Raw genomic sequence first — 21187 nt, forward strand, 5'->3', positions numbered from 1 at the left:
GCGTGGGCACTGGGTGTCTCACGTGCCCCGCGCAGGCGAGGGCGTGACATCATCCAACGTGTATATTTTTAGACTACATATGAAATCAAAATGTATTAACATGCCACTATTTTTTTTATTTCGCATCCATTTAATACATGAATAAATTATCTCAAAAGTGTAAACTTTATTTTTGTATCAAAGCATTTTATATATTTTAGATAACGGACAACAATGTAGATTTTATTTTGAGAGATATTGATTCTTATTGAAAAACATTTGGTGCCATATGCTATAAATACATTCTAGCCCAACCCAACTAATATTTATCTAATATTTATAAGTCTTCTTACCATGTCCTAGAAATTTTATGGTATTTAAATTATCAATTCTTTATAGAAAAAGAAATTTTAATTTTTACTAGCTATTCATTATTTTATATATTATTGAAAATGACATATGAGAAAAGTTTAAGATTCTTCGAATTAGTCTATTCAATTATGAGAGAAGGCTTAGTTCTGAATCTAATCATTTACTTATCACTCAAAGCAAACTTAAGCTGAAATTTGAACTGAACAAGAGCTAGCTCATCAACAGTTCACCCGTTTGACAACCTTAGAACTAGTTTCTTGCGGACAATTCTTACCCTCTTTCCTCGAAGCCAACATAAGGCCAAAGATGGGCCAAGGGGAATGGGCATATCTTTCCAGCAAGCAGTCAAGCACCAAGTCAAGACGCCCGCCTTCCATTGACTCCTAAAAGTATCCGAGGGCCAAGCCTTTCTTTCAGCGCTCATACTCCTGCACCACAGCCACGGAACCATGGCTTGTGGAATCCTCTCATCACCTTCTCCCCTCCTCATCTCCATCGTCTTCCTCTTCCTCCTAATCTCCATCAACGGTTCCCCTGTCACGAACAGTCCCACAACCTCATCCTGTTCCAACTCGACGACCTGTGGCAAACAACATATTACTTATCCATTTTGGGTAACCCAGAATCCCCCCTCCTACTGCGGTAATGAAGGATTTATGCTGATATGCGAAGATGATGACCGCCTAATCCTTTCCCTCGGCTCCCACGACTACACCGTGACCAACATCGATTACTCTAACCGAACCATCTCTCTTGCCGACACCGATATTGTCCTCGACGCTGGCATCTGTCCCAGGCCCAGCCACAACCTCACCTTCGAGGGTAACTCCGTCCTCAACTACACCTCCTTGGACATCAACCTCACCTTCTTCCTCAATTGCCCCTCCTCCGGAGAAGTTCTAATCCACAACAAAATAACCTGCAGCCTTCCAGGCAGCAGTGGTAAGTCGTCCTACATGTTCACCGACGAATATCTTTCGACCGCCATAGAATACAATTTGGCGCAGGTGTGCCAAGGTATGGTGGTGGTGCCCGTCCTCTATGATCAGTGGCTCAGTGCTAACTGGAGCCATTTGCTCGGTGACTTCGGAGGGCTGTTGAAGAGCGGCTTCCAGCTGCACTGGCCCGACAAGATCTCGGGAGCATGCGACCTCTGCGAGAGCTCCGGTGGGCGCTGCGGGTATACCCAAGCAAACAGCACTAGTTGGGTCTTCGGCTGCTTCTGCTCCGACGGGATGGGCGAGCACAGTTGCGGTACGTTGTCCTCTACATCTGTTTTTCGGTGTTGCTTCCATTTGTCTCTAGTGGATTGGGTGAAATAAGATGAGTGCGATGGGGTCGATGGTGCATTGAGGTCAGTCAACCAACCACTAGCCTGTGGTCCAAAATTAAGATCATATCAGCGTAACTATAATCACACAAAATAGTCCATTCCGCACCGCACGTTCTTCAGTTCTTCCCTTCTCACCTATCCTTTCCCTTCCGCTTCTACTCTAATATATCCTTCGTCTCAAATGAATTCCAAAATCTTACTAGAGTCAAAAGGGATCTTTTTCCATCTTGTTTTTCCTCATCTCCTTTTAGATAGGAAGCGGGCTAACCTTTGGTACAAGTCCAGTAATAAACATAAGCCGCCCATTCTTGGTTCCGGTTCAACAGCCATCTTATTGTGGGTATCCATCTTTTACGATGACCGGCAAAAAGCTTCATCCCTGTTCTTAAACTCCTCGGCCATGACTGTCGTATCAGATACATTTTCAAGCAGCTCTTGTCACCGATTTCATCCACAGTGATTCAGCGACTCAGTGGAACCTTTCTCGCGTCGACTCAACTAATAAGAACTTTTCTCTCTCTTCCATTGCTCAGAGAAACTATTCAACTACCAAGAAATATCTCGTCCTAATGATTGCACGTCGGCATATATATTTCATCGGACAATAGTCAATGTCAGTGTCACATCTCGAACCCAGCACCCGAGTCTGAAATACGATACGACCGCACACTTCTTAAAACAGAGGCCTAGAGAATATGCTAGGCTTGAAAAATTTATCACAACCCCAATATCCGTAAACAATAATGATCTCAATTCATATCGGATAACAAAGTTGATCCAATTACAAAATTTGATCATCTAACCAGTATCAATAATGCTCTATCCAATCATCTCCTCTATCTATGATTTCAACCATAGCCAAGTAGCATGCAACTTGTAACTCTGGAAAAAAAAAGGAGGAAGGGGTTGTGAGCTTTACAGCCCAGTAAAAATTCCAAAACACTACACCATAAGTAATAAGAAAATAATCAATTAGCAATACTAGATATAATGAAAATTGTATCAAAGCTCATACAAATAATAGGCACATTAACATTTTATCATAAGGCATATGTGTTTGTGTGTGTGTATAATGACCGAGTACATAAATTCTTATTTCTATCGAAGATTGATTAAACACAATAATCATTGGCCTACTTCACGGTCTACGAGCTGGGATGCAGAGTATCTGATTAGAACCTTCTTGTGCATATGACTCTTCATTTACAAAATCAAACTCGATTATCAAAAGAAAATCAAATACTAGACTAGTAACTTAGACCGCCTATCGATATGAACCAGCGATCCATCACCAAGTCCCCTGAGTCCCTTCTACCACCTATCTAGGTCAACTAGAGAGAGACACCAAGTGAGAGAAAATATAGAGAGAGGAGAGAGAAAATAAAAGAAAAAGAAGGAGAGAGTTGTGATGCCCTCTCTCCTTCCTGAAGTCGAGGATCGCCCTCGATGGCATTTGTAATCGGCGACCCCTAATGGTCGACAACCCACGGCGGTGCCGGTGGCTTGCCACGCCCGGCGACGACCGGTGAAACAAAAGAAAGGAGTATCAAAACATGGGAGACTCTGTTACCAGCAATTCAGCGACTCGCCGACCAGATTCAAAGCTAAAACGACAGCTGTGGTGGTTGCTGGGGTTAAGGGGCCCATGGGCCGTCGATGGTGACTGGCGGCCGACAACACCTATTTCATCAAAGAAACAGAGGTTCCGACCCCTTAGATTAAGGAAATCAAGCATCCCCATGGTCGGAGTTCTAGTCATGGTCTCCGGCCACTGCGAGGGATCAGAGGAAGACCCCGGCGGCGAGTACCATCAGTGAAAACGACCAAAACATGGGTTTGACTAGTCAAAAGAGTAAAAATAGAGCTTTCCCCTTCTTGGCCAAAATTTGGCGATCACCAGCGGGTCATCAAGGCTTCAAAGAATCCAAAAAAGGGAGAGAGAGTAGCTTGAGAGGGAAAGTTAGGCCTTTACCTAGTTTTCTGGCGAGGACTGGCTGCGGCGGAGGTGTGGACGACGATCGACTTCGGGGAAGAAAACTACAAAAAAATGTTAGTGGTGAGCTCTGATCACAGCCGGAACTCCGGTGGGGGGAAGAGAGGATGGGGAGGAGCCTCTAAAAAGGCTTGGCTACGACAGGAATCCGACTCGGAGTCAGTTTCGATCTGGTGAGATCGAGAGGGAGAAGACTTCCGTCGGCAATCCTCTTTCTCTCCAAACACGTGCGCGGCACGTGCCGTTATTTTCTTTTGGGCCAATTTAGCCAGGCCGGTCAAGTGGACCAGGCCTAGCTCGCTTAAAAGGCTGGGTATCACAATCAAATCAGCTAAATTTCTTTTGCAGTATATGTAAGTGATTGATGCCCTCAAGGGGAAATATAGTGGGGCTGACTTCTGACGTTATGGCCTGAGAGACTCTCCGCCCAGGCCCAGTTTGCTTAAAGGGCCGGGTATCACAGTCAGCTGAATTTCTTTTGCGGTGTATGTGAGTGACTGATTCTCTCAACGGGAAATATAGTGTTGCTAACTTTCGACGTTATGGCCTGAGAGAGACTCTGCCATTCTTGTTCTTCTCCTCCTTAATTCTGGCCTAATATTTTCCAATAATGGAAGATTTTGCTTGATTGAAGTACATAATCAAGCAGTCGATTGGATTGGATCTTTTTTCTTCCTCTTTTCTTTACCTTATCTTCGTGAGAGGAAAGAGTTTTAGGACTTACAACGAATACTTGGGCCAAAATCCGAATTGCACAGTAAAAGAAGGCATAGTAACTAAGTTACTGCGGTTTGCAGAGCAGATTGTAAAGATGGATGATACGCCATAGAGATATTTAAGCGTATTATACTTATATCCTGTAGAAATATTTGCATATTTGGTGAAGAGTGTGCACCATAGGGCAATTGAATATTTGAAGGATTTCTGGGTTTCATACAATAAGCGGTTTTAATAGGTTAACTGTTTCCATGTGCTCCTTTGTTATGCAGAACAAATTCTTCTAGTTTTCATGAATTTCTTCAATCATTTATACCATCCAACGAAGTCAGCTGGAAGAGCAGCATGCATTCCAAGACCTTCCTATCATATCACACTGAAATAAAGATACATTGTATGTATGAAATTGGGAAGATTTTGGCTCAAAAAATATCACCTGATAGGTTAAATTACTACATCTACATCATGCTTATCTTAAATAATTGGACAAGCCCAACTACGAAGAAAACATGTACTATCTGTAGCTCTAGTAAATTTTTCACTCTAACATGTTTGCTTCATAAATTCAAAGATACCACATTCAGTTATTCTCTTCCATAATCGATCTTTTTCTATTCTTCACTACCTGTCTAATTCACCTCGATACATCTTACTTCCATCTCAACAAATCTGTTATATATTATAAGGACAAGCTTGCATGAAGACCACCACTAATCTTACCTTGATGCACCCAGCAGAAAAGGAGTTTTTTATCGCAATTTTATCATCGTCTTTTTTAACAATTCATCCAACTTCTAGTTAAGAAGTCAAGACAGATGAGACAAATCAGGATCTTGTTGACTTTTCTTTTGATCAACTCAGCAATACAATTTGATCAAAAAAAAAAAGAGGGAAAAGCTCAGTAATATAAGTAGTTGGCCTACTCCTGTTTTCCAATATACTTCTAATCCTCTGGCAATCAAGTCTAAAGTTGTCCTTAAAATGCAAAAATAAGTCCATCAACATTAGGTTTGCCTTGGAAAATATCTAGTGTTTCTTCCTTCCCTCTTCATAGAGGAATATGTTTGCATAACATGTTTTTGTTGCTTCCTATGTTTACTTCCTTTTCTTTCTCCTTCGCTACTTCCTTTATCCAACTTTCATTCTTGTCCTACAACCTTGTGTCCTCCGATGATAGAAGCTGTTAGCTTAGCTGTGACATCAGAAAACCCTGTTGATTGTCTAAAGAACCTGAATAAAGTTTCTGATTTAATCAAACTTGAGTTGCTACAGCAGAGCTCATAAATCAGATGTGCAGAGGGTAACAAAGGCAATATTCTGAAGGGATTTTTCTTATGTCTTTTAGACTTCCTTACAAGACAGCAGGGCTTACAAATTTTCTTAAAACACATTGAACATATCTGAAACATTAAAGAGAGAAGACATGATCATAGAGAAATGAAGAGACACATTGACCATACAACTTGGACTGCCTAGGAAAGACAACAGTAATTAAAACAGGTTCTAAGTGCATTAACTTCCAACACTCCCCCTTAATGCACTTTCTTCACAACTCCAATGAGATTTCTGAGATAACAAAACTTATGCTTTGGGAGTGCCTTTGTCAGTATATCTACTAGCTGCTCTTCACTCTTGCAATACTTAAGCTGAATTTCACCGTTCTCTATAGCTTCCCTTATGAAATGGTATTTGATTGCAATATGCTTGGTACGATCATGACTGATTGGATTTTTCCCAATAGCAATGGCTGATTTGTTGTCACAAAACAATATGGTTTCTTCTTCCTGTCTTTCTCCAATGTCTTCAAGAATTCTTCGCAGCCACACAGCTTGTGAAGTTGCTTTTGCTGCAGCCACATATTCTGCTTCTACTGAAGATTGTGCCACAATGTTCTGCTTCTTAGATGCCCATGAACATATGCCTGAACCAAGAGAAAAAATATAGCCACTTGTGCTCTTCATATCATCCAAACAACCAGCCCAATCACTGTCACTGTAACCAATTAAACTTGCACATTCTCCAGCCTTGTAAAGAATCCCATCATCAAGAGTGCCTCTCAAGTATCTAAGAACTCTTTTCCCAGCTCCATAATGGTTCTGACTTGGTTCTTGCATGTAGCGGGAAAGTAAATTTGCAGCAAACATTATGTCTGGTCTAATGGTTGTAAGATACAAGAGGCCACCAACTAAACTTCTATACATTTTAGCATCTGCCTTCTTAGCACCATCATCCTTCTTCAACTTTTCATTTGCAACCAAGGGAGTAGAAACTGACTTGCATCTGTCCATATTGAATTTTTTAATAATGCCTTCTGCATACTTCTTTTGATAAATGAAAATCTCATTTTGTGTTTGGGATACTTCAATTCCCAAAAAATAATGCATTAGCTCCATGTCACTCATTGCATAAGCTTGCATCATATCTCTTTTGAACTCTTGAATCAAGCTTTCATCATCACCAGTAAAGATTAAGTCATCAACATAAATTGAGACTATCAACATGGAAGCTTTTTTCTTCATGACATAGAGAGTGGGTTCACTTTGGCTTTTCTCAAAGCCCTTCTTGGTGAAGTACTTGTCAATCTCACTATACCAAGCTCGCGGAGCTTGCTTCAGCCGATAAAGGGCCTTTTTCAGTTTGTATACTTTATGTTCTCCCCCATTCACCAAGAATCCTGGTGGTTGCTCAACATATATCTCTTCTTCAAGTGTCCCATTTAAAAAAGCAGATTTAACATCAAGTTGGCATATTTTCCAGCATCTTTGAGCAGCAAGAGCAATGATAGTTCTTATAGTTTCAAGGCTTGCAACTGGTGCAAAAGTTTCATAGAAGTCAATACCTGGCTTTTGCGCAAATCCTTTGGCAACAAGCCTTGCTTTGTGCTTTTGAATGCTGCCATCTTGATTAAACTTAGTCTTCTATATCCACTTCACTTCAATTACATCTCTTCCTTTAGGCCGATCAACAAGCTCCCATGTATGGTTTTTTTTCTATCATACCCATCTCTGCTTCCACTGCCTTGACCCAAACTTCTTGCTGTTTTGCTTCTTCAAAGCTTCCAGGTTCTAGGACAGAAAAATTGCATGCCTCATACACTTCACTCAGACTTCGCATCCTTCTTGGAGGACTTTCAGGTGAAGAGCTGATGGGAGAAGACAATCCCGAGCTTGAGCTTGGATTTGATGGGGTTGTAAATGGCTGAGAGGAGGCTCCATCATCTGAAATTTCTGGAGTATTGTGCTTCACTTCGCATGTTTCAGATGGAATCTCCTGCACTCTATTGTTAGTCCACTCTCATGAAGCTTTTTCATCAAAAATAACATCTCTACTGATGATTAATTTTTTTAGTTTTAATATTATAAAGCCGATACCCTTTTGTCTCCGAGCTATATCCAACAAAGATACATTTTTCACTTTTCATATCAAACTTTGCTCTCTTCACACTAGGAATGTGTGAGTAGCAAATGCAACCGAAAACTTTGAAATGCCTTACCGATGGCTTGATTCCGCACCAAGCTTCAATTTGAGTCTTGTTCTTCACTACCTTTGTTGGACTTCTGTTGAGAATATAAGCTGCTGTATGAATAGCTTCAGCTCAGAAGGTTTTTGGTAAGCCTTTCTCATTTAACATTGAGGTAGCCATTTCCACAAGAGTCCGGTTTTTGCGCTCAGCCACTCCATTTTGCTGTGGGTTGTATCCTGCCGTCAATTGCTTCCAAATGCCTTCATCTTTGCAATATTCTTCAAAATTTTCTGAAGTGTACTTGCCTCCCCTGTCACTTCGAATAGTCTTAATAGTATTGCCACTTTGTTTCTCAACAAATGCCTTGAATTTCTTGAACACAAGAAAGGCCTCTGATTTTTTTTTTCAAAAAATAAACCCAGGTCATCCGAGAGAAATCATCAACAAAAATAAGAAAGTACCTATTATGATTCAAAGAGGGAGTTCTCATTTGTCCACATATATCCGTGTGTATAAGCTCCAATGTTGCCTTTGCTCTCCATGAGCTTTGTTTTGGAAATTATCCACAGTGTTGCTTGCCCATTATACACCCTTCACATGGATCCAAACTGATTTCAATGTCAGACAGCCCATTCACCATATTTTTCTGCTTTAATAGCTTTAGCCCAAGGAAGTTTAGATGACAAAATCTTTTATGCCATAGCCAAGAATCTTCAACAACTTCTCCTTTAAAAGCTGAAACTGATTCATACTTGAATTCAATAAAAAAATTTCTGTTCTTGGTCATCTTGACAGATGCAATTGCCATAGTCTTATTTTTTCAATCATAAATTATGCAGCCATCATCTTCAAAGCAGAGACGATAGCCATTCTCCACTAGTTGCCCAACACTTAGCAAGTTCTGTTCAAGGTTAGGAACAAGCAAAACATCATGAACATGCTTCATTCCTTTTCTAGTTTCAACAGCAATGCTTCCTTTTCCTTTGGCTTGAACAATAACTCCATTTCCCAACCGTACCTTAGGTGTGACTGTAGTATCAATACCAACAAATATTTTTTCATTTGGTGACATATGATTACTACACCCGCTATCTAGGTACCATACACTATTCTTTTCTTCACAAGCTACTTGGCAAGCATAAAATAAATTTCCTTCATCATCATCCTTTTGCTCAGTGAAGTTAGCTTGATTGTTTGTCTTAAATCTGCAATTTTTTTCAATATGCCCAAACTTCTTACAGTGATTGCATTGAGGCTTTCCACGATGCCAGCAATTTGAGGTATTATGGTTTGTCTTTTTGCAAATCTTACATGACATTTTAGAGTCATTGGAGAACATACCTTTCTCATATTTTCTTTCTTCCTTCTTTGAGTCATTCTTCTTCCATCTTCTTTGTTGATTGCTTGAATCACCTTTCTTGAAGGACCTTTGAGGCTTCAAGTTGAACTTTGATTGAAAAGCACTTTCAATCGATTGGTCTGAACGCCATTGTCTCCTCTGCTCATGAGACTCCAAGGAACCCATCAATTGCTCAACGGATAAGGTGCTGAGATCTTTTGACTCTTCAATTGCTGCAACAATGTAATCATATTTTTCAGGCAAGCTGATTAAGATTTTCTCAACTATCTTCTGATCAGAAATATCTTCACCATACGTCTTCATCTGATTGACCACATTAATGACTCTGGAGAAATAATCTTTTATAGATTCAGATTGCTTCATTTTTAAATTTTCAAACTCCCTTCGTAAGAATTGGAGTTTTACTGTTATGGCCTTACTGTCACCTTGAAACTCCCGTTGCAAGGTCTTCCAGGCTAGTTTGGCTCTGATGATTCTTGGAAAAAATGGTTGGAGAAACTCCATTTTGAATCTTGGAGAGGGCTCTAGCATCTGTCATTCTGTTTGCATCAAATCTCTTCCTTTGGGCATCAGAAAGTCCACTCTCATCATCAGGATCTTCGAAACCTTTTTCAATAATGTTCCAAAGATCTTCAGACAAGAGCAAAGTCCTCATTTTCACCTTCCAAAATTCATAATTTTCACCTCCAAAAACTGGAATAACAGAGAAAGAAGGAGCAGGATTTTCTGCAGCAGAGGAAGCCATCTGGTCCTGTAGTTGCTGTCTTCTTTTGTGGGAGAAATACGCCCAGATATATCTATTGAAACACAGCTCTGATACCAGTTGTTGGTTGTCTAAAGAACCTGAATAAAGTTTCTAATTTAATCAAACTTGAGTTGCTACAGCAGAGCTCATAAATCAGATGTGCAGAGAGTAACAGAGGCAATATTCTGAAGGGATTTTGCTTATGTCTTTTAGACTTCCTTACAAGACAACAGGGCTTACAAATTTTCTTAAAACACATTGAACAGATCTGGAATATTAAAGAGAGCAGACATGATCATAGAGAAATGAAGAGACACATTGACCATACAACTTGGACTGCATAGGAAAGACAACAGTAATTAAAATAGGTTCTAAGTGCATTAACTTCCAACAAACCCTTCTCCACAAACAATACTGCCGCAGAATGCCAAAAGTTTCATTGCATCAAGTGTATCAATTTGACACATCTAAAAAGCATCTCATTGCCTGAAAAAAGCCATTCATAATTCATATCCTTAATTCCTCTTGTCAAATCATTGTAGGAAATTAAAGCACCATAAAAGGTCAAATATTTTCTCTGGCTTTCTCTAATGAACAAACTAAGCACTAGGGACATTCCACAACCAAAAAAACTAGGAAGGTACTTGGGTGGTTGTGTCTTAAATCAAAACTCTGCACTCTTCAACTGTCACTCCGTTGCTGCATTGAGGGGTCAGTCTTAAATATACTCTTCTGCTCGACGACTCTGTTCAAAGGCTGCAACAAACTTTTGGTCTCCAATGGTTGAAGCCAACACGGACACGAATCTTCTGTAGTAACCTTCCGGGATTCTTATCTCCTAATCCCCTCTTCGTTTCCTTTCCTTTCATATGGGTAGTGTTTGATTCTCTGTTACATTGTTATCTCCTTTCTCCCTTTTCTTTCCTTTACTGCATACTCTCTGTTCTTATCTTATACATATTTTTATCTTAATAAATTGGGTGGCCTAACCTCCCTTCATCTCAAACTTATAGATGCAATAGGCAATGCGATGACAATAACAAAAGAGTAGACACCAACATCATACCTCTAGTAGATATCGTTGAAAGATCAAGGGACTTCACTTCTTTGTATTTGTGTCCCTTCTAATTCTAGCAATATTGTCAGGTTTCTCATTCCTTCTTTTCAGTTTTCTCTAAAAGCACAATTATGAATGCACATCTTATGTCATGAAAAATGGTTGTTTTGACCGAATATTTATAGAATAACAGATAATGTAATTATATATTTTTCTTAACCAAGAAGGTTGAGTTCTAACAGTGGAGGTAATTATTTTCTAATGCTGCAGGAAGTCACGATCCGAGGAAGACGGGAATCATGATAGGTAACCAACATACCTCTCCTAAACCTACCATTTTAAGGCTTTTGTCTTCTTCCGTTCCATTAAACAATATTTTTTCTGGTTTGTTTATTCATGATACTCAATGAAGTAAATGAAGCATTATCCAAATTACCGATTGGAAAATTATCTACCTAATACTTTTTAGATAGCCTAGCAATAATCCACCCTCCCCTTATACTAGGGCCTGCCATCTTGCCTAGTTCCGTGTGTCTATAAATTATGAGTGCTCTATGGCTGTGTCAATGGATTATAATAGCCTTATGTCGATAAATTATAAGTTCCCTATGTCTCCCTTGCAGTCTTACTCTGAGTTTCAGAAACCTAACTTAGTCATCTTTATTTCTTTCAGTTAAGTCAACCTTGCCAGTTCGCTAGTAAACTGAACTCAACTCCCAATTATAGGACTGCAAGACAATAACTCTAGGCACTTTAAATTCCTTTAATCCCTTCATTGAACCTTATTCCATATTTCCTGGGTTTGCCACCTTATTCATTACGATAATTGCATCAAGATTTCAATGGCGTAACTCAACTTTAAGAGAACCCAAGCCTCCTGACATTATGTTAAACCCCTAGAAGCTTTTTTCCTTATGGCCAATTGCTACATAATTTATGGCCAAGAAATAAGTGATAACAAATCCAAGAAAAGAGTTATGGGTCATCATATTGGAAATGATAAGGACTTCTTCAGATTAAATTGTATAGTTTAAAAAGAGTCATGGCTTAAACACATCTAGAAAACTATAGCCATAGTCTGCTCGAAATTATTGGCAATTTGCCAAGTGGTCAAAAGCTATAGTTAAGAGTTATAGCATTCATAAGTATGAGAGGTATACCAAAGGGGAAATAGTGGACCAAGGGGGTGAAAAATCAAATGTTAAGTAATGATAATTAGTTAATCACTTTAAAAGCAAGCGCATGATGGAAAATCTTAATATCAAAATTTCAATCATTGGATAACTTTTTTCTCAAGATTATAGGCTTGAATGCTCATAAAATTTTATAGATGTGAAATGATATGTTTATTGTTGCTTGTGTTATATGCAAATTATGAGGTTAATGCTAAATTTTTGAAGTAATGTATGAAATACTTCCATAGAACATTCAAATGGTAGTTATGCCTTTCCTCCTTCGCAGGTGCCATTGCTGCCGCCGTAGGATTATCTCTGGGGTCTTTATTGCTCTTAGTCTATCTTCTTCGTTACAGAAAGTCTCACTCAAAGAATGCACAAAGTGTTGAAGACTTGCTACATAAATATGGATCCTCGGTGCCAAAAAGGTACAAGTATTCAGAAATTAAAAGGATGACCAAATCCTTTAGTCATAAGTTAGGGCAAGGTGGTTATGGTAATGTGTTCAAGGGTAATCTTTGTGATGGCCGTCTGGTAGCTGTGAAAGTCTTAGGTGAGTCCAAAGATAATGGTGAGGAATTTATCAATGAGGTAGTTAGCATTGGCAGAACTTCCCATGTAAACATCGTTTGTTTGCTAGGCTTTTGTTCAGAGGGGTCGAAGAGAGCTCTTGTCTATGAATTCATGCCAAATGGATCGCTTGAGAAATTTATATACACGGAGATACCAGATGCAATGATTAAACTTGGTTGGGAAAAATTATATGAGATTGCAGTCGGTATTGCTCGAGGACTAGAGTACTTGCATCGTGGGTGTAGCACTCGCATAGTACATTTTGACATTAAGCCTCACAACATCCTACTGGACCAAGATTTTTGTCCCAAGATTTCTGATTTTGGGTTGGCAAAACTATGCCCTCCGAAAGAGAGCATCATTTCAGTAGTTGGTGCAAGGGGAACGGTTGGATACATTGCCCCTGAAGTCTTCTCTAGAAATTTTGGAGTTGTCTCCAGCAAATCCGATGTTTACAGTTATGGAATGATGGTGCTGGAAATGGTCGGTGGACGTAAAAATATAGATGCAAGAGCAGAGAATACTAGTGAAATTTATTTTCCACACTGGATTTATGACCATCTCAATCATTATGATACCCTAGAAGCTTGCGGAGTGACTAGTGAGACTGAAGAGATTGCCAAAAAGATGATAATAGTTGGGTTGTGGTGCATACAAATGCTACCTGCAAATCGTCCATCAATAAGTAGAGTAGTGAATATGTTGGAAGGAAGCATCAGTGACTTGCAAATGCCACCAAGACCATAGTTAATTTCCATTTTAGAATCATCAACGATTCTAATGATTCATCAACCTATATTCCTTATGGTGCAAAACTCGTTGTATTTTTCAGCTCTGTTAAATAATAATCTCTAAGCTCATATTTTAGCTGCTATGAAATAACATGTTTAATATCATTTATTTTGCTGCTTCTATTGTTGCAATAAGTATATATTATATTATATTATATAAATGGATCTTAATAGTGCTTTTTGAAACTTTGAGTTTGGAAGAATATGGCAAGAAAAAAAATCAATTTGGTTTTATGGCTGAAAACGATCAAATATGGATCAAACATCATTATATTTATATCTATATCCATTTTTTATTTAACATATATAGATAATGATAAGAATATCAATTGGATTCTAAAATTCATATCTTATTTGCTTTAAATGAATATAGATGCAAATTGAATATGATATGGATATAAATGCATATATAAGTCATATAGTTAAATTTTATGAACCAACAAATTAAAAATTTTATTATATCAATGATAATTAAGTTAAGAAAATATTTATATTGTCTCTTGTTTTCTATTTATAGAAATTGTACAAGACTCAATAGGACTACAAACAGAACTGAATATTTGTAAAATGATTGAGGTAGCTACCTACCATATGCACATCTGCGTTCCATTGAGACAGATATAGATATGAATAAGGATAGTAGAACAACCGAATTGTATCGATGTTCGGTAGATTCGTATGTAGAAATAAACACAAACAGATATTATCTGCTTCAATTTTTCTCCTATTTGGTTTGCTACCACCTTGAATAATGCGAATTATGGGTCAGGGAATGTGCTGCAAATCAGAGCTATATTGGGTGTTTGCATTATGTTCTCACATATAGACCTCTCTTTGATCTTTCCATTCATTCATTCATTCATTCAATCACTCATTCATTCATTTTGAGGTTCATCCATTCATTCAATTCATTCTTCCATTCATTCATTTTGAGGCTAGAAGGGAGTCCCATCATAATCTAGGACTCGGAACCTAGGATTTTTTACCAAGAAGGAACTCCAACCCATATTTCGTGGTGAAATCTTGAGGGATAACACCACTCAAGACTCGGACCATGGACCCTCCATTTGAAACGGAGAGGTATGGTCCGTGAGCTATTGCTGCGTTCACCGTTTTAGTCATATTCAAAGTTTGCTTTGCTGGATGGCTCCCTTTTGCCTCCTTTAGCATCAAAAAACGAATTGTTTTTTATCTACCTTGCATTTTCTATGGGATACTCCTAAAAAGAAAAGAAAAGAAAAACATAAGATGCTCTGCAATAACTTGCTTTCTTTGCCTTCTTTTGCTGTCCAATTCAGATCGGACTCATTATTGGATTGACTCTTATGTTCTACAGTTTTTATTTGAATATAAGTAGAGAAAAAGAATGAACAGAGAAAATATCAGGAAAAGAAAAGGAAAGTTCAATCCAATCAACTGCTTGATTGTTCTATCTCCCATAAATGAGGCAAATCTTCCAATGTGAATTACTACCCTCATCTAATCTACCATGAAAGTCCACTTGCAATTTCCATTCTTCCCACTGCTAGAACTAGAATGAATCTAGTTACTCATAAAGCAAGATCACTTGGACCAAAAATAAGGCTGAGGCAATTATAGATAACAGTAGCAAACAGTGAGCATTAGATTCAATTTTTAAGAGTATTTCCCCCTTTTCTTGTTCATTTCATTGCGATTTACCCTTGGAAAATTATGTTAGTGGGGAACAGGCAAGCATAGCAATACTAAAGTGCAACAAATGCACTTTTAAGTTTGTAGTATGAAGTTTACAGTTTGGAGTTAATACAGCTGTCGGAAAAAATTAGGCATGAGCAAGACAAACCCTACATAAAAATAAAATTCTCCCAGCTTTAATATTTCAGTTCTCTCTCGACACGCTTTCATTTCTCTCGCTGGCCAAGGGAGTGTCCCGCTACATGCAAGAGGAGAGGATGAGAGCAAGAAGAGAGATACTATTCTCTAAGAATTGTTGAAGACTACGATTTAGATAAGCCTTGGTAATGGTATAGCTATGGTGCATTGACTTGGGGTGAAATATTTATTAGGAATGAAATCCCCCGACTGAGAGCCGCCTTCTGCTTTAGTTGCTTTGAAGACACACTTGAGAACTACATTCCTTGCCTTATTAGCAACGTAAGTGGTCTTGCACCTTCACCAACGCAACAACCTTGCAAAAGCTAGGTTGACATGATTTGGTAAAATTTCAATTGCACATTGACACCTAAACCCAGATAGTCTGTAATATAATAAACTCAAAACTAAATATATCCCACAAGATGGGAACGGGAGATGTTGGTACTGACAACTAAGATGCATTTACCGAATATGACGGCATTAGAGAGGATGGGTAAAAGCTCCATGATTTCGGTCTATTCTATATCCACCCTATATGTGATGATGTGTACGTGCATGTGTTTATTCTCACATCGGCTATGCAATAAGCAGATCTTGGATATTTATACAGAACCAAGAAATTTAAATAATATCTTATGGCTTGCCTTTTTACGTAATATCCTAAGTTGTTACACATAGTACTAGAGTGGATCCTGCCAATAAACCTGTAAACTAAAGGATACTGTAGTATGGGTCTAGATTGAATTTATGATACTTATAATTGGATTTGAATGGATTTTGGATTTTATCTTAACAAGGACATCAGAGCTTAAATAGCAGAGTATGTCAAGATCCACATGTGTGTATATTTAATCTCACATCAACCATGCAATGGATAGTTCCTAAATACATTTATAAGACCCAAAAAAATCAAATGATATTTTTTGGCTAATATTATTTTGGAGAGGTCCTAGTTTGTTGCAATATAAGTCATAATATGAGTATCTTTTCTACTGGTTTATTGAGCTTCTTCAGAAGTTTCTCTATTTCAGGTCTCTGCAGCTGTCGTCGAAAGAGCTGAAAAAGTCTCGTCTCCTGCCTCTATTCCCACCTCCATCCGTTTCTTCCACCGCCAAACGCCGGTAACGATGGTGGAGGAGGAGGACGAGAAGGTCAAAGCCCGTGGATTGGGCATTCGGATCTGGGTTTTCCTTAGCTCCATCTTACCCCACCGAGGGAAATCAATGAATAGGATCTTCACCCTACACGTGGAGATAAACTGGCGGTCCACGCCCTCTGTCACGGGCTAAAAGCCAGTCGTCTCACGAGACTCTTATGCGGATTTGCATACGTATAGATAAGCTATGCGTACTTCTTTTCGTAATGAGTTTGCAAATATGCGCGCATCTGCGTAGAACAATAGACACAGACAGATGTCTGCGTAGTATTTCAATGCGAATTTACGTCTTCATAGACTATCTATGCGCCCCCCTGCGCGGAATCTCCACTCCCTGGGACAATTGTTTCCCGTGGTCGCTGACAGATATTGGCATTTTTTTTATATATATACGGATATTGTTCGGGATTTAAAAAAAAAATTTATGTGCTCCTTGAGCTCAGGTGCGCACGTCCGCATACATACGTATATGTAGATTTTCTTTTCCGCACAAATAGTTTTCTGAGTACGTCCGCATATCTTCACTAAAACATTAAAAATATATGCCTATCCGCACGTCTTCCCAGGGGAAAAAAGCCAGAGCTCCGAGCTCTTTGTCCACCGCCGCTTCTCCGCTCACAAGAAATAGTCCTCGATTTGGCCGTTCAGACGGATAACCTACTCACCAGTGGAGGGAGAAAGAACTGAAGGAGGACGAAGAGGGAGGAAGAAGGCGAAGAAAACGACGTCGTTTGTGTAAACGTTTCCATCTTAATGGGTTCCGGGGGGTCGATTCACGGATTCCAATGGGTCCGGTCTGTTTTGGGTCACAAGCATGCAAACGCACGCACAGCACATGCGCGTCGCACACTAAAATAAAAATTTTTCTTTCACAGAATTTTTCATTGGGCATGGACTCTTATTTGATATAATTATTTATCAGAATATAAAAATATAATATCATTAATAAGAAGCTTAATAATTTATTAAACAATATTGAATAAAAAATATTTTATTAGTACTACTAGATTAATATAGAAATTAGTGATATTATTAATAAGTATATTTATTTAATGTATGATGAAATTAATAAAGAGTATTTTTCACTGTTATTATGCCATGACCACGTTTTTTTGCAGGTTATTAGATTATAGTAATGCTTTATTAATTTCTATTTTATTTTTATGATCATTAACTTAATTAAAAATAAAAGTATAAACACTACTAATTTCGCTATATTGCATTTAAATATTTTCTAAAACCAATACTGCTGCTGCTAGATTCCGAGCTGAGGCTGGTATCTGCTAGTTGTGTGTTGAGGTCAGTAAGAACCGAAGTGAGCTAAGGTCGGTTGAGACTGAGATAAAGTGGGACTGGTTGTAACCGAGGTCAACCTGCAAAAAAGTCCGCTTGTTGGAAAGTTTCTTAGATTAGATTATGATCTTATTATTTTATAATAATATACTATTAAATTTTATTTAAAAAATTAACTAGGCTTTTAAAAATATTGTACCTATGCATCATATGGGTTATATACCCACTGCCGGCTCGAGCCTTAGGCGACTGAGGCGGTCGCCTAAGGCCCCCGGCCCAGGAAAGGCCCCCAACCCAGCCACGTTTTTTTTTTTTTTTTATTCCTCCATAAAGGTCTGCAGACGGGGAGTGGGTTTGGGCGGCGACGTGAAAGGCTGCAGACGGGCTGACGGGAAGTGGGCGGTGGCGTCTGTGGTCTAGCAGACGGGGTCACGGGGACTAGCGACGGGCGACGGGCGACGTCTACCGGCAACGTCGAGCCGTCGAGTCGTCGACAAGCAACGGGCAACGCAACGGCCAAGTCCGACGGGCATTTCCTCCCCGGCTCCCCCCTTCTCTCCCCCCTTCTCTGCCTTTTTAATGCCGGAACCTTCTCCGGTTCTCGGCAGAATCAGTTTGCAGAGTGAGAGCGGCGAGTGCAAAACCCTCTCTAGCTCTCCTCGCCGACGTCGCCGTCCTCGGCTCCGAGCTCTGGTCCACCGTGCGTCCGTGACTCCGTGCAGTCCGTGCTGCCTCCTCCTCGGCTCCGAGCTCCGGCCTCCGCTCCGGGCCTCCGGCCTCCCGTCCTCTCCTCGCCAACTCCGAGTCGCCGTCCTCGGCTCCTCCGACCTCTGGGCTCCGCGGCGACCGAGGCGGCGAGGCCTTCCGAGTTCCGAGTCCCGAGTTCCGAGTTCCGACTTCCTCCTCAGGCTCCTCGGGTCTTCCGACTTCCGAGTCTCCGACCTCCTCCCGAGTCCCGGCCCAGGGAAGCCCCCACCTACGGTCCTCCGCTGCTCCGACCTCCTCCCGTGACCCCATCCTCTACTCCTCTCCTCAGCTCCTCCGCCGCTCCGGCCTCCTCGGCTCCTCGGGGTTCCTGGTTCCCGAGTCTCGACCTCCTCCCACGGTCCCACCTCCCGACCTCCTCCCCTGTTCCCACTTCCCAAATCCCACTGGCCACTGATCGCGGCTCCCACTGATCCCGGACCCCGGTTCGAATCGGCGGTTCACCGTGAGTGTGACTGTGTGAGGCAGGTGGGTTAGTAAGTAACTGTAGTTACTTAGTTTATTAACAAAAAAAATTATTATTTAAATAATAATAAAAAAGGCCTTTTCTAATGAGTTTGCCTAGGGCCTCCAAATGTATTGGGCCGCCCCTGTATATACCAGTAAAGTCCTAAAATTCTGAATCTGATCAAGGTTATATTTTTCTGCCAGATCAGGCCAAGGTGGAATAATAGTTTTTTTTCTTGTTCCAAGTCTTCGAGGAGGGGCCTAGAGAGAGAGAGAGAGAGAGAGAGTTGTTTTCTAGGTTCTGGTGGCATAAAGCTTTAGGGCTCCGAAAACTATTGCAAATCCTAGTGTTTTAGGACCGTTGCGTGCACAGGTCGTCGTTGCAACTACAACCAAACCAGCGACGCTACTTGGGTGTTTCAACTACGTCCCACCCAGATGGACCCGTGCGACCAGCTTTGCAATTTATTGTCCTTAAGGCATTTTTGACCGTGGCTTTTATTTTATATCTTGTTGGATTAGGTGAAACTAGGGGTGGCCCAATACATCTGAGGGCCTAAGGTGAATTCAGTAAATGAGGCCTCTTTTTTTAAATAATAATTTTTTTAATAAATATAAAATACTTAAAAAAATGTTATGGAAATAAATTTTTGTCAAGTACACTATTTCAGCAAAGATGCATGAATCTAATAAAGATAGACAAAAAGCCTCTTCAGTTTAATATAATTTTTGAATGAAAGTAAAAAAAAAAAAAGATTACTTTAAAAAAAAGCCCATGAAACTGTTCTAGGCAATACTGTTTATCATGTCAAGCATCAAAGAATTTGTCCGAAAGGATCTCTCTATAAGAGAAAGTAGGGTCATTATGGAAAATTCACTAGGGTCATTATGGAAAATTCACTCCATCTAATTAATAAAAGTCCCATCCCACCATCTCCCCTTCAAGTGGGTACCCAAGCAGCCACTGCAACATCACGGCACAGCAGCCATTCAACCCCCCCTCCCTCCTTTTCTTTCTCTACCCTCCTTTTCTTTTGCTAAAGACCATCTCCCCCTTCAAGTGAGCACCTAAGCAGCAACTGCAACATCACGGCACAGCAGCCATTCAACCCCCTCCCTCCTTTTCTCTCTCTACCACCCAAGAGGGGAGAAGAAACAGAGAGGAGAAAATTAAAAGAATCTCCACCCTCCAAGAAGTCCATCTCCAATCCCCCTATCTTTCTTCCTGATGGCCCAGCTGGATCAGGAGTAATGACCTGTGAGGGAAGGAAAACCAAGACCAAAACCAAAAAAGAGAAGGGATGAAAGATAAGAGTGGCTTCAGGCGTGTATCAAGCCAACCAAATCCCTCCTCTCTCTCTCTCTCTCTCTCTCTCTCTCTCTCTCTCTCTCTCTCTCCATCCACCCAAAACAAAACTATTGTCCCCAACTTCCCCAATTGCCCCTCTGCAGGCTAGGAAACCCTCCACCTCCCTTCCATCAAGGGGGAAGACTCGTAGCCAGCTTCTGCTCCCGGAGGCCTTCCATTGGTCCAAGGCCTTAGGCGACCGCCTCGGTCGCCTAGAGCTCGGGTTGGCCCTGGGTGAAATAGGATGAGTGAATTATTGTTTAGATCTAAGAGCGGAAGGCTGGATGGGAACCTCCCAGCTCATGGCTTCGGCTGTTCGGTTTCTACCATTCTCTACTCTCCAATTGGAATAGTGTCTTCATCGCCTTCATACTTGTTGAAATCAAGATAGGATAAGATAGGTTTATTTATTTATTTTATATTTTCTTACACTCTTCCTCACATGTGGGCCGGACTTCTCTGATACCAAGTTAAAATCACTATTTATTCTAAAAACTCAAGTTAATAGGATGAAGTAGATTTATTTATATATTTTATATTTTCTAAATGCATGAAATTCAACTTCAATAGTTTAATGACGACCCTAAGTAGTTCCCTTTCATTAAAATATTATATATTTCTTGTTTCCCAAAAACTGGAATCCAGTTCAGAGAGATAGGGACCAAAAGAGTATAGGCTGTTATATATTATTTGTTCAGTTCAAGAAATGCGTTCAGATTACTTTTTTTTATCAATTAGGTTGATTAATATAAGATTTGTGCTTGTA

The 21187-nt window shown here is 40.0% G+C and overlaps 1 protein-coding gene across 1 annotated transcript; it reads left to right on the forward strand.

Moving 5' to 3' along the window:
• The first annotated feature begins 488 nt into the window (after nucleotides 1-488).
• On the forward strand, nucleotides 489-15137 carry LOC103712815 (LEAF RUST 10 DISEASE-RESISTANCE LOCUS RECEPTOR-LIKE PROTEIN KINASE-like 2.1). The gene is made up of 3 exons (XM_089924127.1): nucleotides 489-1605; nucleotides 11290-11325; nucleotides 12481-15137. The coding sequence occupies exons 1-3, from the start codon at nucleotides 801-803 to the stop codon at nucleotides 13512-13514; spliced, it is 1875 nt and encodes a 624-aa protein (XP_089780253.1). The 5' UTR covers nucleotides 489-800; the 3' UTR covers nucleotides 13515-15137.
• The last annotated feature ends 6050 nt before the right edge of the window (nucleotides 15138-21187 follow it).

The sequence above is a fragment of the Phoenix dactylifera genome, chromosome 1 (genome assembly GCF_051530095.1).
Source record: "Phoenix dactylifera cultivar Ajwa chromosome 1, Ajwa_hap1_PhDact_Kaust_v1.1, whole genome shotgun sequence".
NCBI lineage: Eukaryota > Viridiplantae > Streptophyta > Magnoliopsida > Arecales > Arecaceae > Phoenix > Phoenix dactylifera.

Coding starts and splice junctions, on each gene's coding strand:
- LOC103712815 (XM_089924127.1), top strand. CDS start 801: ATGGCTTGTGGAATCCTCTCATCACCTTCTCCCCTCCTCATCTCCATC. Junction 1,606..11,289: donor GATGGGCGAGCACAGTTGCG/GTACGTTGTCCT, acceptor CTAATGCTGCAG/GAAGTCACGATCCGAGGAAG. Junction 11,326..12,480: donor GAAGACGGGAATCATGATAG/GTAACCAACATA, acceptor CCTCCTTCGCAG/GTGCCATTGCTGCCGCCGTA.